The following is a 17,068-nucleotide window of genomic DNA, read 5'->3' on the forward strand; positions in this document are numbered from 1 at the left end:
CCTTTTTTTGCTCTCTTGGTTTAGCAGGAAATCACTGCCCTGGGTGTGTTTCTTTTGCTCAGTGTTTGGAAAGTTGTGTGTGGCTGCAAGAGATACGGCTTATCCAGTGCTGTGTGCTGACATATGCTTACTAACATCATGCTACTGCAGGCAAGCCAGGAGATTTGGCCCAGTTCCGATGCTGTGGCCTTGGGCAAATGAACCACTCTCAGTTTACCTCAGTTTATTGTATAATTGCTATGCTGCCTTCTTCACAGATAGAGACACGAAGATACAAATGATCAAGGAAAGAGAATTTTGAAAATCGCTTAAGGCATTCAACTTACATACCATTAAATTATGCTATATAATGAATAATATTAACTTTCATTCTTATTTTCTTATCAAAGAAGAATGATTTTGTAAGATTCTTCTGAGATCTACCAAGCATAACAGTTTTGATTTTATTTTTTTTTTAAATAAAAGACAGATTCCATAAATCTTAGAAAAATAGAAGTTTTTAAGTTTTGGTAAATGTTTCTAGAAAAAAATGGGGCTTTCATGCCTAATTTTATCTAAGTATGTTTGAACCTACATTATAATGTATGTACTTGCATACTAAGTATGGACAGACTCCTGCAGAATCCTGAGTCTGGTGGACAAAAGGTCCATGAAAAGACCTGGCATTGCGTTGTCATCTGTTCCTGGGAAGAATGACGAAATATAGTCCTTTTAAAAGACATTATTAAGGCCCTGAGTAAACATGTGGTCATTTTCAATTAAAATTGAGTCAAAGAGAGTTTGAATAAAAATACATTGCCAATATTCCTCTTTAATAACATTATTAAATCTCAAAAAAATGTAACTAAAATTTAACCAAATCTGGTCACATTTAAAGGAAATGGCAAGACAAGGAATGTGCATGCTACAAAACACATGGGTTTCTCTGGATGACGTTCCCGTGACAGCTAAGTCACACTGTAAAGCCATGAGGATCTGTACAAGGCTCTGTCCTTCTCCATCATAAGTCTATGCCCAAGTGAGACACGGAGAGGAAATAAGCATGACAGGCACCATTTTATGCCGAGGAAAACGTAAGTGTTGCTTCAGAGCAGTGGTTCTCAACCTTCTTGATGCTGCGTCCCTTTGACACGGTTCCTCGTGTCGTGGTGACCCCCCAACCATAAAATTATTCCTTTGATACTTCATAACTTTAATTTTGCTATTCTATGAATCATAGTGCAAATATCTGATATGCAGGACATCTGATATGAGTCTCTCAAAGGTGTCATGACCCACAAGCTGAGAGCCACTGCTTTAGAGCAAAGAACAGCTTTGAACTGTCTATAATTCACTGGGGTCTCCTGGCTTGAGTAATTTTTATTTCTTCATTTGTACCAGGAACCCTCATCCAGAAATGAGTTCTCCACTGCACACTGACAGCACCGAAAATTGCCCCCCCAGACTGATAGATAGTTTGGAACCTTGGGTGTGAAAACTCTTAACGTCTGGGACGTGTGAGGTGAGAACCTTGCAAGAACAACAAGAACCAAAACCCATCTTCAGAATCTCCTTCATCAACCACGAAGCAAGCAGTTCGTCCGTGCTCTTTAACACCAAAGCCCTGTAATTATGAAGCTTTCTTCATGTGCTCTGGTTTTCCTGGCTGCTGGGGTTTATATGTCTTCAGAGTGTAAGTATCTCGTATTCCTGGCTCATGTGAAACCATGTGACTCTTTAGCGATTACATTGTTACACTGTAAACACTGTTTTCCCTCTTACCTGTTTCTGTTTATACAACTGCTAACCGGGAAAAGTATAGTAAGTGTTGAGTACCGTTGTTTCATTGGTCTTGAAAAAGAAGATAAGGAGAACAGTGCCTGCTGTCTGGAGAGCTGGATGCCACTGCTGGATCATGTAAACTCTTTTGGCTTACTTTTACAGGTTTCCATACTGAAATCATTGGAGGGAGAGAAGTACAGCCACATTCCAGGCCATTTATGGCTTCCATCCAGTACCGCAGCAAGCATATTTGTGGAGGAGTCCTGATCCATCCGCAGTGGGTGCTGACAGCTGCCCACTGCTACTCTTGGTGAGTCTCCTGTGCTTCTCCATGTACATCGTTGTCCATGTCCAGGATGAAGAACATGCATAGGATAATGTCTAGTCAATGAATTAAGTACAGTAAGATTAGCAATGGCGATAAAAGGACAATTAAATCCATCTACTCTCGTATGCAATTTAAAATGTGTCTATCATTTATCTCTGGAATATTTCACATAATGTTTTCAATAGCAGTTGACCACAAGCAACTGAAATTGATGAGAGGAAGCCTGCGTGCAAGGGGAAGATGCTATCTCTTATTTGGTGGGGTTTTGAGAAGAACTGGTGTTTCTACTTAGGTTATTTCAGAATATTTGACACATTTAGTAAGCAGAGGTATATTGCAGATGACACTATGAGTGTGTGCCCTGGCAATGGAATTGCAGATCCCTTACTTCCTCAGCCTTACCCTTCACTCCAGAATTCCAAGGCCTACACTTTAAAAATTATAGCAGTAAGAAACAGCCACTTCCTGAGGTTGGGGGAGCACAGTTACAGAAGGTTTATAAAATGCAAGCAGAGCAGGTTATTAGGCTTGGGGATATTTAAAGGGAAGCTTTTCAGACCATGGAGGACAACCTCCAAGTCCCTTTCAGCTTAAGGTGAACTATAAAAATCTACCTTGGCGTGCTGTAAAGATAGCCAGTAGATCCCTGATGTGGCATTGACTTGAGTATTCTGATTTTGTTCCTTCTGTTTCCATATTTGCTTTTTAAAGCTTAGATCCCAGGTCACCTTCTCTTTTCCTTAAAACAGTATAGCCCTTCACTTAAGAGCTTGTCTTAGGGACTGGAGAGATGGCTCAGTGCTTAAGAGCACTCGCTGCTCTTACAGAAAACCAGGGTTTGATTCCCAGCACCCAAATGGTGCCTCACAACCATCTGTCAACTCTAGTTACAGGCATCCAATGTTCTCTTCTGACCTCTGCATGCACCATGCATGCATGTGGTGCACAAACATACATATAAGCAAAATACTCACACACAAAATAGAGTGAATAAAAGCAATAAAAAATAAGCAGGCATGGTGGCATATGCCATTAATCCCAGTACTCAGGAAGCAGAGGCAGGCAATCTGTGTGGATTCAAGCCCAGCCTGGTCTACATACTGAACTCCAAACTAGCCAAGGATTGATAGACAGTTTAATTAATGCACACACGTGCGTGAGCACACACACACACACACACACACACGGCTTTCAAAGATTGCTATATAGACATCAATACCATCTAAACAAAACAAGTGACTTGATTCCCCCTGCTTTGGATAGTGTGTGCTTGTCCCCTTTTAGTGGAACCATGTTGGAAGCTCGGCAGCCTGAGAAGGGAGAAAGACACCCTTCTATTCCTACAGAGTGAGTTGCTGAATTCCACCATCATATCCTCACTCACCCTTGCACCCCTCCCCCACCCACACAGACTTCTGTCCTGCTCTCTGCAGCACTAGAAAATTCCATTCAAGGCAGAGTTTGTGCCCCTGCAAATATGTGCTCACTCATAGCTCCCCAGACAGCGAGCAATACGGAGAAATGCTCCACAGATGCTGGAGGAAAGCGGAAACAAAGGAGAGGATTCAGGCTGAGGCTAAGTGTGAAATGTGCACATGATGCATGAAGTCCCAGGAGGAAGGTGATAATGTTAAGTTATTTTTAAGAATTTGTCTAGAAGATTCAACTCAAGAAAACCATATTCCCAAATTGGGGGAGGAAGACAGTTTAAAAAGTAATAATAATAAAGGAAAGGGAAGGGAGGAAAAAAGGGAAGGAGGAAAGGAGGGAGGAAGAAAGAGGAGAGGGGAAGGAGGGAGGGAGAACTGAAGTGTGGTTTTGGCATTTAAAAAAAAAAAGGCCTTGGAGTTTTTAAAAAAAAATGTTGCTAAATATTATTTGAAATGGCTGGCACATAAACAACTCTGAAATATGTGGATCGAATTTCCTCCGAGGGAGATTTGGGTGTAAAAATGTAGGCAGATCACTGCTTGGAAAAATATTAAGTCTTATGAAATTCAAAATATTTATGAAACAGTTCAATGGTGGCTTCCCACAAATGTACTCAAAGGCTCCTGAGGGAATGGTTTACCAAGCCAGGCCTCCCTTTAAGCACAGTGACAGAGTAAGCCAAATTTGGGAGGATGGCGCTCGCTCTCTCTCTCTCTCTCTCACTTGCTCTCGCTCTCTCGCTCTTAAACTTGCTCTCTCTCTCTCTCTCTCTCTCTCTCTCTCTCTCTCTCTCTCTCTCGCTCTCTTGTTCTCTCTCTCACTCTCCACCCATGTACTTTATCCCTTCGTCAGTGTCTTGCCAGTTATCTATGGTGGCACTCTGAAGGCCAGGCAGGAGGATTTTTAATTTAAGGCTAGCCTGGAACTCCTATCAAGACTCTGTCTACAGAGAAAGAAAGACAGAGGAAACGCATTACGAAGAAAAAAAAAACCACTTTTGCATAATTTACTTTAACTGGTCAAAAGCAAACCTCTTACCCCAGTGCTGCCTCTTCCTCTTCTTCCTCTGTCCTGCCTGAGCAAAGGAACTCTCCAGAGTCCCTTCCACACACACCCAGCTTCAAAGGCAAACTAACGGAATTGTTTTTTGTTTTGTTGCTCTGGTACTTGAACCCTTGGCGAATTGAACAAGAGGCCTTGGGCCTGCTAGGCAAGCACTCTTCTATCACATCCCCTGCCCAAATCAGGACTCTTACCCTGCCTGGACATACATACCAGAGCCTCCATCTATTACGTTCTTGGGTTCATTTTACCTGAACCTTCACTTCCTCGTCTGTAAACTGAAGATCATCTTCACAGGTAGGCTTCTGCTTTAGTAAAATGTATGAAAAGTATAGCACAGAATACAAGACCTTAGCAAATGTTATCAACTATATTGTCATGGTAGCTTTTCTTGGCAATAACCAGCAATGAACATGATGGTCCTCTCCCTTGTATTGATGGTGGGACAAGACTGGGAGTATTTTGCTTTCTGACAGCCAGCAACTTTTCTCTGTCTGGGCCAAGAGAGATTCCAAGAAATTGGAACCCTGCCTTTGATGCCAGACCTCAGGAACGGCTTCAACCAGGAGTTCTGCTCAACGTCAAGACAGGCTAGCCAAAGAAGCAAGAAGCCAGAGAAGCTTGACACAAAGAAAGGAGTGAGGGAGGCAGGCAACACAGAAACAGCTTGGGATACAAACCCAGGGTTTGGGTCCTGTATCCTCCCTGTGTGAGATGGGTCACTTTGAACCAGTTAGAGGTCTAATGAGACAAATGCACCCCTAGGACTTTTGTACCAAGAAGAGCATTGTTGGGCCCCATTGAGGCAGTATTGGCAGTCATCTTCAGCAGATAGTAAAAGAAAAACATACTACAGGCAATACTGTGCTTCTGCTCTGTATGTAATTCTGCTTTGGGACAGTCAGGGTGGGACTCAGAAAATTCCATACGAATCCCTTCACATGTGTAAGGCCACTCCTAAAAAAACCCTGTGATGTACAAAGTAATGAGCCTGGCACCATTTCTTCTCTTCTGTGCAAATTCATAGCTAAACTCAAATAAAGGGATGGATCCAGTGAGAGGACTCATTAAGTAAAGGTGCTTGCTTACTACCATGCTGCCTGACAATCTGAGAGCTGATTCCCGAAAGTTGTCCTCTGACCTCTGCACACACCATAGTGTGTGTGTATGTGTGTGTGTGTGTGTGTGTGTAAAAGGTTTTTTGTTTGTTTTTTAAAGAGGTAGAATCACCAAGTGGTGTTGAACACTCCTTTAATTCCAGCACTCAGGAGTCAGAGTCAGAAGATGTCTGTGAATTCAAGGCCAGCCTGGTCTACAAAGTGAGACTGTTACACAGAGAAGCCCAGTCTCAAATACAAAACAAAACAAAAAAACCAAACAAAAACAAATCAAAAAACTCTTTCTCAAAACAAACAAATAAACAAACAAACAACAAAATAAAAAAAAAAAAGAAGAGAGAATTCTAGAACTCAGGTAATTTCATTCACTCCATGGGCAGAAAACCTGAGCATGGTGGGACAGTTGAAACTCAAGGAGCATAATGGTCTACTTGGGTTTAGCCTGTCTCAACAGAGACAAAAATTCACCAAAACATTTCAAAGTCAACAGCTAGTCAAGGAACTGGGTAACGGCTAAATGAGCACTAGAAATCTGGGCCGTCTCTCTTCATCCGAATCTACCTTCTCCAGCAATGTTTGGACCTCACATCTAACAGTCTGTCTGTCTGTCCATGGGAGAGCTGTTATAGACACACCCACTTTCCTGCTAGCCTGTTGATCCTAGGGATTTTGTATTTCCTCTGCTCTCCAGAGCTTTGGGTTAGTGGGCATGTTGGATTTGAATTTGAATCAATCCTAGGAAATCCAATCCACATCCCCTGAGAAATTCCATCCCCATTCTGATTTTGCAATAGGCAAACTTTTCAGCAAATAGAGCTGGAATTCCCCAAATAAGCTCTTTTGGTAGAAACCAAGAAGTGGTAATTCCAGGCAGTCACAGGTCTGCCATGTGCATATCCTCCCAGAGCAGGCCTGGGCACGTTCTCAGAACCTGAGACAGCCAACCCTTTCATTTGCTTTACATTCCTGTGCCCCCTTTTCATCTTAAGAATACAGATCTGTGTGCATAAGTGTATGTATTTCTGCTGTACCCTGCCTCAATCTCTTTCCCAGTCGAAAAAAAAAAAAAATAAGAGTTTCATTTCAAGGCAAGACTATGTAACCAGTTGAGTTACAGAAAAATTTGTAATAATCCTACCTTTGTTTCTCATGATGGGAACTGCCCTGCTGTGTTGCTTTCTTTCTTTTCTTGTTCGCGTGTGTGTGTGTGTGTGTGTGTGTGTGTGTGTGTAGAATACAAGACCTTGTGCATGGTAGACAAGCACTCAACCACTAGGCTACATCTCTCAGTCATTTTTAGCACCTTCTCTGTTCTCAGAAAGTATTTGAAGTGGCCTTTGGAAGTACACTACAAGAGGAAATATCTATAACACGCAAGTGGATCAAACGTGTTGTCAAAACTCCCCAAACAAAATCATTTCTATTTTCACTACTGGCTATGAACGTACTCGAATGTCCTTGGTTGCCTAAAAGGAAAATCCTCAGACAGATGAGCCTGTGTATGTCTGCACCTTAGTCATTTAAACACCTAACACTGTTGGGAAGATGCGATGGTTCTAGTAACAGAGCACGCGGACAGAGATGCCAGTGACTGGTGATGGGATCCACTGGAGCCTCCCTCATGGAATCTACCCTTGGTCCTTCATGCCTGTGGCTCGCCATCATCTCCTGCTCTGACTGGAAGGTTCAGCCATCCCGGTGTTACTTCCGTTGTCTTTGCCCTTTCAGGTTTCCCAAAGGCCACTCTCCCACAGTGGTATTAGGAGCACATTCTCTTTCAAAGAACGAGCCCATGAAACAGACATTTGAGATTAAAAGATTCATCCCATTCTCAAGATTTCAGTTTGGTTCCGAATCCCATGACATCATGCTGATAAAGGTAGGTCGATTTGCTTCCTTTAGTCCGTTCCATATTCTCACACAGGATTGCTCAGTTAATTAACCACACGAAGGCATTTCAGCAGCACCCTCCCATGTTTGTGGTGACTGAAATATTCTATGAAGGCTCATGTTATCCCATATCCTCTCCTGAAAGAAAAAAAAACCATAAATGCATCAAAGGTATATTTATACAAGAGAAACTAACATTACCGCTCACTATATAGAAGAGCAACATGTCAGCAGACCCAAAGGTCCACTGGAAATGCTTTTCCCCCAAATGCTTTTTACGTTAGCAACGGAAAACTACAACCGTTGTTTGTGTAAAAGAGCCAACCAAGTGACTTTGGGGAATCAGAAATAAGTTAAAACTCAGTCTAGACCACACTTTGTCCAGTCCAAATGTAGTCTAGACCATATTCTAGGGCCCTACCCAGCAGGAAGCAGCCCAGCCCACAAAGTCATGACCTATACATGTCATTTCATAGAAAACCATCCAATGCAGGGCAAAGGCCAGTTTGCTCCAGACGGGGTGGAGCTCCTTCTCTATAAGGTCCTCTCCCCAAACACCAGTGATCTCCATGGAGAATGGAAAGCACATTCAGAAAAAACAGCAGTCAAAACTACAGCATCAGACCATTATTTAGAGGGATGGACACCTCCCTGAGGCAGAGGGACCACACACCAAAGCACAGTCAAATGAAGTCTAATTACAGAGAAACAGCTGGGGAAGAATACTTTACTCATTTTTCTATCCTTTAGCTTCACACTGCTGCAGAGCTGAACAAGCATGTCCAACTGCTTCACCTGGGATCCAAAAACTTTATTAGAGATGGAACCAAATGCCAGGTTACTGGCTGGGGAGCCACCAAGCCAGATCTGTTAATTGCTTCTGATACCCTTCAAGAAGTCACTGTTACCATAATAAGTAGAAAACGTTGCAACAGCCAAAGCTACTACAACCACAAACCTCTTATAACCAAGGACATGATATGTGCAGGAGATGCCAGAGGCCAAAAGGATTCCTGCAAGGTAAGCATCCTTAACTGGTCCTCGTATTTGAAAGCCAATTCTTTGACCAAAAGGCCACAGCATCTCCTCTATGAGAGTTTCAATTATGACAGAATTCGGTTTTATGAGAATGACAAAATTAGGGAGAGACATGGCCTCTTCCATCACAGCATTTACTGCTTTCTGCTTTTCTTTTCTGCTGATCTCAATGATAATTTGATTCCAAGCCCACTAGTATTAAACTGAAATTCACAATTTTGAGGTTTTCCTTTATTTCAGTGCATAATTTAAAACTTTACGCCTACTTGTTTTTTAACTAGTAAAGCTCAGAATTCATTGATCGCCAAAGGGGAACGTATACATGGACATAGGGCAGAGAGAACAGAAACATAAAAACAAACATAAAAACATAGAGACAAATTCATAGTTATAGACAGAGAGGCAAACACAAAGAGAAGCATTCATAGACAGACAGACAGACAGACAGACAGACAGACACAGACATGAGAGCCTATTCTGAATAAGAGGCTGTTGCTAGGTACTCTAAGTCACAAAGAAACCAAAGACCATTAAAAATACCTGAAAATAACGATGGCTTTAGGATACTTTACCTTCAGCTTGTCGCTAAGTGTCTGCACATTTTCCTTTTCCAGGGTGACTCTGGTGGCCCTTTGATCTGCAAAGGTGTCTTCTACGCCTTAGTCTCTCAAGGCTATAAATGTGGCATCGCCAACAAGCCTGGAATTTATACCCTATTGACTAAGAGATATCAGACCTGGATCAAAAGCAAGCTTGCCCCATCGAGTGCACATTGAGATTGCAAGAGATTTTCCTAGATCTGCCAGGAACTTGTTTCTTTTTTCAGGATGTGCTTGCAGACTGGCTTCCTCTTCAGAGGTAGCTGTCTGTAGGAAGAGCGTCGTACAGCTAGGATGTATTTCTGTTCCTTAAAAATTTATTTTGTTAGGGAGCTATGGTTTCTTTTCCACATGTAGTAATGATTTCTTTTTATCACACTGGTTTCATTCTAAATAAAATGTGAAAGTCTGTGCTTGTCTTAATGGATACTAAGCAATCTCTCTCCTGCTTCCATCCATACTCCTCAAAGGACAATGAGGTATTCACACAAGGCAGTAATGGTACCTCATCCAACCAGGTTCGGGTTGGGATTTAGGTCAAATCATCCCAAGCTATTAGGGTGTTTTAAGTTATGTGTAGAGTTTTTAAGGTGCTTTTAAAGTGTTAAGTGTTTTAAAAATACTTAGTTATCCAATAAAATATCATCAACTATAGGTACTCATATACAATAGATCTTCAGAATTTATTCATCTTGGAAACTGAAATTTTATATTCCCATGAACTTGTGTAATTTTCAGATGTTAATAAGAGAGAATAAAATAACATAATAAAAATAAAAATTTTAAGAAGATACTTTGCCATATTTCCCATATCTCTACCAACTGTATGAGTGTCTAAAAACCAGGAGACTGTTTGTAATATAGATTGTATTGACCTTTTGCCCCCAAATTCTGTTTGAATAGATTTAAATTGGTTCTGAAATTCCCAAGTAAAGGTAAATTAGTTTTCCAGGCATGGTGACGCATGCCTATAATCCCATCACAGGTCAGGCTTTAGCAAAAGTAGCTAGAGATTGAGGCCAACCTGGACCTCAAACAAAGATCATGTCTAAAAATTAAAAAAAAATTCAATTAATTCTGATAAATTAGAAAATCTAGAAGAAACTAGTAATATGTAACCTTCATGACGTCTTACAATAAAACAACAGTAAGTGTTAAGTAAGTTCTGCATTGAAAACTAGCGGCTTACAACCAAGGTTCAATTCACAAGACAACCTTGGCTGTGTTGAGTTGTCATCGCTCACTGATGGGACTTGTGATATTTCTGATTGAAGACAACTCTGGTGGGGAAGAATACTGAGGTCCCCTTTAACCCCACTTAGGGGCATTTGTCTCTAGGAGATGGCCTCATTCTGCTCTCCCACATGGATTTAGAAATGGGGGTTTTTGTTTGTTTCCGCTTTTTGCCACAGTTCTCAGAAGTCACTAGCCAGCACCACCATGTAGGAGGTTAGATCCAGATTACCATGGGGAAATTGGATTGCCTCTTCACAATGGAGGTAAGAAGGATTGTGTCTGGAGTGCAGGAGATCCCTTGGGGTGTCTCTTAGTACTACCACGTCCTGTGATTCAAGTCAATGAGAAACTGCAACAGCCTAATTCAAGCAGGATGACAAAGGACACAGACCCATCAGGAATGAAGGTATGGGTCACTCCTCCAGGAAAAGAGCCAAGACCTGCTGAGGTGATTGCAGAGGGTAGAGGAAATACAGAATGGGTAGTAGAGGAAGGTAGTTATAAATAACAACTAAGGCCACATAACCATTTGCAGAAATGAGGGTTATGAAGTAATATGAATGCTTCTGTTTTATTTTGTTAAGAACACATTTGTCTTTCTTCCAATTTCTTTAACATCAATTGATAAAAGTTGAGATACTAAAAGAATGTTCCCAAGGTACATTGACCCATTGTAAATTTACAAATGCATTTGCAATTGTATGAGGAATAGTTTTATCATGTTAGGCATATTCATGACTTGTTATTGTTTCATGTGGACATGAGATATTATTTTTGTCAAGTTGACAAAGGGTGAATTGTAGTGGCTATTTCTGGTTGTCAACTTGACTATATTTGGAATGAACTACAATCCAGAATCAGAAGGCTCACCTGTGATCCAGATCTTGAGGCTGAGAGATACAAGTTTCTGATCTTGATCTTGGCATGGAGATCTTGAGGCATAGTGGCTATGAATCCCAGGAGACTACGGCAAGGAGATCTCTGAGTTCAAGGTCACCGGGGACAAAGAAATCCCCAGATCCAGGTGTGGTGGTACACACCTTTAATCTGGGCCACACCTTCTGCTGGAGACCTATATAAGGACATTGGAAGGAAGATTCTCTCTTCTTTGCCTGCTTGCCTTGTGGGATTGAACAACTACTAGATTCTGGGACTTCCACTCACAGCTACTGCTGCCATTGTTGGGGAGTTAAACTACAGACTGCAAGTTATCAACAAATTCTCTTACTATATAGAAACTACTCATAAGTTCTGTGACTCTAGAGAACCCTGACTAATGCAGAAGTTGGTTAAGGGAATTAGGCAGAGACTTTTGAGATTTACTAGGGCAGGGAGGTGGCTCAGCTTGGAAGGAACACTTGCTGAGCTCCTGAGGGCCTGAGATCCCTGGTACACACATAAACAGCTGGCCATAGCCTTGTGAGCCTGTAATCCCAGCATCGGTGGGACAGACAAGATCACTGGGGACTACTAGCCAAAGGCCTAGTCAAGAACAAATGAAAAACAGTAAGTTCCAGATTGAATGAGAGATCCTGTCTCAGGAGGGAAAGTGGAGAGCCATAAGGAAGGATAATGAAGTCCTCCCCTGACCTCTGTGCCCCTGTGCATGTGCCCATACTTGTACTGTACACATGCATACCCCCCTCTCTGTGTGTGAGACCATCACACACACACACACACACACACACACACACACATACACAGAGGAAGGTGGTTCTGATGCGTTGATCAGGAACACTGTGGTCCTGTGGGTGAACACTGAAGGTCCTGTTCCCTAATTGGTTCTTGATCTATCAATAAAGATGCTAGCGGCCAATGAGCTGGGCAGAATAAGTGGGACTTACACTAGCACTCCCCATCCCCCCAGGTAGGCTAGCAGACTAGACACATGACCTCCTCTGCTCCAAAGCTTTCCCTCTGATCCAGCTCTGACTTTGGGAAATAATACTGCCGTGCACTCAATTACTCCCCACTCCTATTTCAAACCTGTGGCCTGATGTCCTAATTGTCTGTAGCTGTATGTGGAGAAAGAGACTCCACAGAAGTAAATGGGGTTAAATAACCATTAGGGTAGGAGCCTAATAGGAACAGATTGATGTCAGAGAGTCAATTTTCCCTTGAGGCCACATGAGGACACAATGACAAGGTGACCATATAGAAGCCAGGAAGAGAGTCTTCCCCAGAAAATAAATCAATCTTGAACTTCCTAGACTCCAGAACTTGAAAAACAAATTTCATCATTTAAGAGAGATGGACATAAAAACCACATCATTAAATAGAATAAGAGATAGTTTATTCTGGAGCCATTATGAGTGACCATGGGCAGGAACACAGAGTTAGGTTACCCTAAATTCCATGGGTACATGAGAGAAGTGGGTATAATGAGATGAGGGTGGGGTTAACAGGCCCAGGGATGAAGATTACAGGCCAAGGGGTGGGGTTTAAAGGCTCAGGGGTGGGGTTTAAAGGCTCAGGGGTGGGGCTTTACAGGCCCAAGATGCTATCTGATGACAGTCTTAGCTCTTGGATTGTTTAGTAGATTCTAAGAGATTTTTATTTATTATCATGAGGTGTTAGTTACAGAATGGGCCAAGGAATGGCTGTTCCAGAAGCTAAAACTATCCCAAGATAAGGGAATTAGCCTCTAACCTACAAAACTCCTGTTTCTCCACAGTACTAAGATTCCAGCCAGACCATCAGTCTCTGCAGACCCGATCCTCCCAGGAGCCTATTGTTCACAACCAGACACAACTTCTCTTCAGGAATTCTCATTCAGTCATCCAATCTGAAGTATGTCTTTCAATCCATCCAAGCTGACTACAACAGTCACTGTGAGGAGGGAAGGAGGGCAGAGTGATCAACCTTTCCCACGGCAAAGGATCCAGATGCCCCTTAAAGGGAAGAATTTCCCAGAATGCTGAGATGCACTTCAGAAGACATGTCAGCATGCTGCATGATGAGCACCAAACATGCTGGGTGACAAGTGGGCTCCCAGAGTCTTGAAATATTCAGCTCTTGGTTTAAGTGTTAACAGCTTGACATCCTGTTGAAAAAAAAAATCCAATCAACTGCCAATTTCTTTCGGTCTTTTTGCTGAGTCATTTGTTGCTCCCTCAGAACTCTGAATTGTCTGATACACAGGAAATGGAAGTTAATTCTTTTAAAATAAATTTTCAATTTCAATTATGGGAGAGGGTGTGAGTTCAGGTGCCAAGTGTCAGGTCCTTCTGTAGCCACAGTTACAGGTGGTTATGAGACACACAACATGGTTTCTGGGAATAGAACTTGGGTTGTCCGTCTTTCCTTCTGCTCCCAGAGAATAGGTAGAAGCTAGGAGAAGTGGCTCACAACTATTTATATTGATATTAGCATTGGTGTCTCACCCAAACAAAGGAAGTGGTTCATTTTAAGAAGGAAGGGGACACTTTGTGAAATGAGTAGGGGACTGATTATGACCCCTGTGGGGGAGTGATGGCTAGCAGATCTACACGAGTTTTGTTTTGTTTTAGTGTGTGTGTGTGTGTGTGTGTGTGTGTGTGAATTTCGCATCTAAATCCCACTCATCTTGCTGCCCCTCCATATCTGCCCTTGCAACATCCCCACAAAGGAAAACAAAACAAACAAACAAACAAACAAAAAACAAAACAATGAAAAACAACAACAGAAAAAAAAAAAACATCTCCCATGAAAGCTATGGTGTGTCTCACAGTATTTATTTACCTTTTACCCAAACAGCTTTACTTGCAAATGTTCATTGCAATGAGTGATTTGTCTGGTTTAAGGCCTCTGGCTTCTGCAATACTGTCATACTGAATCCTCACTGGGACTCCTCTTGGCTATCCTGCCGAAGCTGTGACGTGGAGATCCTGCAGCTTTGGATCTGTAGAACCAATCCCCTTCATGCCCTCCAGCAGTTCATAGATGGGGTAGATGTTGGAGTCGGCTAACTCAAAACCCTGAATCTGGGCCTGGGTGGTAGCCGAGTTGGTCAGCACCAGCACCACCAGGGCCAGCTCTTCCTCTTTGCTCAGGCGAGGGGAAGGGCCAGCTCTGGGCAAGCCTCAGACAACAACATAGCCCCCAGAAATAGCCCAGATCAGGGATGGTCACATGGTCTTTGGTGGTAACATGGGTCATGGACATCGAAACAGACCCCTGGACTGCAGGGCAACAGACCCAAGCAAGGTCCCTCCAGTAACAGCATGGGTCAGGATATCACTGTGGCCTCTCGCATGTCTCCATCTTTCTACCTGTGCATCATAGTGGAGTCCTACCACCTTGAGGCAGTAGGCATGTCTCTGGATGTCTTCTACCTGACTATGGTTTTATAATAGTAGTGGAATCCCAGATGTCTTTCTTCTCTGAAAAAGAATGCTGGTTAGTAAGAAGTACTGGCTCTCAGGTCTGAGACACAGTTTGCCCAGTAACGATCAGTTAACTGTAAATCGGTAAACCCTGCTCGTTAATTATAAGGTCTCCCAGGGAGGAATCACATTCTTTTCTTTTTTTCTGATTTTAACCATGCATGTCTGTGTAACAGCCTATTAGAGTCAGAATATGGGGCTTATGGTGTGGCTTTTCCTTCTTAGAACTTGGAGTCTGATAATAAAATTGCTCTCTGGAAGTTACATCTTCCATTCCCTACAACCTCGATCAGAGTTAGCAAAGACATTCTGAGGAGACACAGAGTTATAGAAGGTTTATATTCAAAGGTTGTTGGATCTCATTTGGATGGAGGAGAACAACCATGGGTATCAAATAAAAAGGAGGTAGCACAGGTGTCACCCAGGAAGGGAGTGGACCTCCCGACTCATCTTTGGTTTCACCTGGTTCTGTCACATACTCACTGGTTACTTGATTTTACCTGCTGTGGTGTTTCTGAGAGAACTCTGGTAAACATTTCCATTCCCTCATTCATTGTTTCTCATTGCAAGTTAATAATTTTTTCTGCTTTTCTACACTGGTGACTTTACTCCTGTGTTGGGGATCATTTGCATTTCTTTAAAAAAATATTTATTTATTTGTGGAGTTGGGTATGCATGCTCCAGTACTTATGTAGAGTCAGAGGACAGCTTGGGGGAGTACAGCACTATGGTATAGGTTCTTGGGAACGAAGTGCTAGTTGTCAGACTTGGCAGCAAGCCCCCTTTATGTGCAGAGCCAGCTCACTAACCCTTGAGTTTCATTTTGAGAACTGATTTGACTGAAATTTCATATGCTGGGGGCTGAAAATCCAGTTTCATTTCCTGCCTCGCTAAAGGTTAGGCCTTGAACTTTGGTCAGTTCACAAGCCCCTGAGGCTTTTCAGCAGACCAGCAGCCTGCTTGTCCTCTAGGAGGCACTCCCATGAGCCTTCGTTGGCATCAGGATGCAGCAGTACAAGCAGAGCCTTGGCTCATGCCTTGGGTAGCACTGCACCGCTTTGCTTTGGTCTCTGCTGTGGCCTATCTCACTCACTCAGCATAACAAACACTGGCTTGTTATTCAACAGGCATCTCATCTTTTCCTGATAACAAAAACAGCAGCAGCAACAACAACAGCAGCAGCAACAACAGCAGCAGCAACAACAGCAGCAACAACAACAGCAGCAGCAACAACAACAGCAGCAGCAACAACAAAATTCTAATTAAATTTGAAGCCACAAATACACATGGCCAGAAGATGGCATTCTAGCCTCTCTCCCTGTCTGGAGTGGTCAATAAGAAGTGATTGACTGGAGTCTTTAGGAAGGGTTCTTTAAAAAGACATGACTCAGAAGGAAGCCAAGTCCTTGGATTACAGGGTTGATGGTTAGCCTTCCAGAAGTAAAGATGAACCACGAGGCAAACTTAAAGCCAGATGCTTTTGACATCAAAGCAGAAAGAACCCTGATGACCAATGACCTTCCATGCCAAAGGACTTCTTTCAATAAAATACTTAATCCACTGATGTTTTAGAACTGTACACCAGTACTTCATTGTTAGCTCTGATTTTGTTTCCATGGTTCATTTCACCATGGTCAAATATGATCTGAAACTGTTAAAATGGAAAATTTTAGACACATATAATTCATAAATTGTAAATTGCATAAATGTAACATTCTTGGAAAGATGAGATCTCCATCTGCAAGCAAGACCTGACTCCTTGCTTCCTTGTGCATCTCCTCTGTGTTTTACCTGATTGTTAGTCGCAGATAGCCATGTCCATGATCAGACCATCAGAGCATTGATGTATTTGTGTTTGGGTACCCTTTATTTTCTCTAGTGATGATCCGATGTGCATTAATGAAGTGATGTTGGCAATTTCAATATGCCAAAGCCAAGTCAAGAAATGAATGCTTCCTTTAAGCAAAAGAGGGTGATCACTTTCAACTTAAAGGGAAAAAATTGTATACTGAGATTATCTTCACACTGTGCACGTGTAAAGAAGGTGAAGAATGTATTCTGTTTTGCTAATGTATCTCAAACTGATAAATATACGGCCACAGTGCATGGTAAGTGTGTAAAGATGGAGACATTAAGTTATGGGGTTCAGTACCACTCACAGTTTCAGGAATACACTGGGACTCTCGAGACATCCTCCACAGATAAAAGGGGGGACTACAGTAGACATCTCACATAATCCCA

At 42.3% G+C, this 17,068-nt stretch overlaps 1 protein-coding gene across 2 annotated transcripts; it reads left to right on the forward strand.

Moving 5' to 3' along the window:
* The first annotated feature begins 1,298 nt into the window (after positions 1–1,298).
* Positions 1,299–13,158, forward strand: Gzmk (granzyme K). 2 transcript variants are annotated; one of them, XM_028784141.1, is made up of 5 exons: positions 1,299–1,672; positions 1,924–2,071; positions 7,429–7,579; positions 8,341–8,610; positions 9,243–9,664. In XM_028784141.1, exons 1-5 carry the CDS (start codon positions 1,612–1,614, stop codon positions 9,402–9,404), a joined length of 792 nt encoding a protein of 263 aa, XP_028639974.1. In that variant the 5' UTR covers positions 1,299–1,611; the 3' UTR covers positions 9,405–9,664. The 2 variants fall into 2 exon arrangements, with proteins under 2 accessions (XP_028639974.1, XP_028639979.1); XM_028784146.1 differs by lacking the exon at positions 9,243–9,664 and adding an exon at positions 13,138–13,158 and having other exon boundaries at positions 1,301–1,672.
* Positions 13,159–17,068: the final 3,910 nt, after the last annotated feature.

The sequence above is a fragment of the Grammomys surdaster genome, unplaced genomic scaffold, assembly GCF_004785775.1.
Source record: "Grammomys surdaster isolate TR1022 unplaced genomic scaffold, NIH_TR_1.0 99, whole genome shotgun sequence".
Lineage (NCBI taxonomy): Eukaryota > Metazoa > Chordata > Mammalia > Rodentia > Muridae > Grammomys > Grammomys surdaster.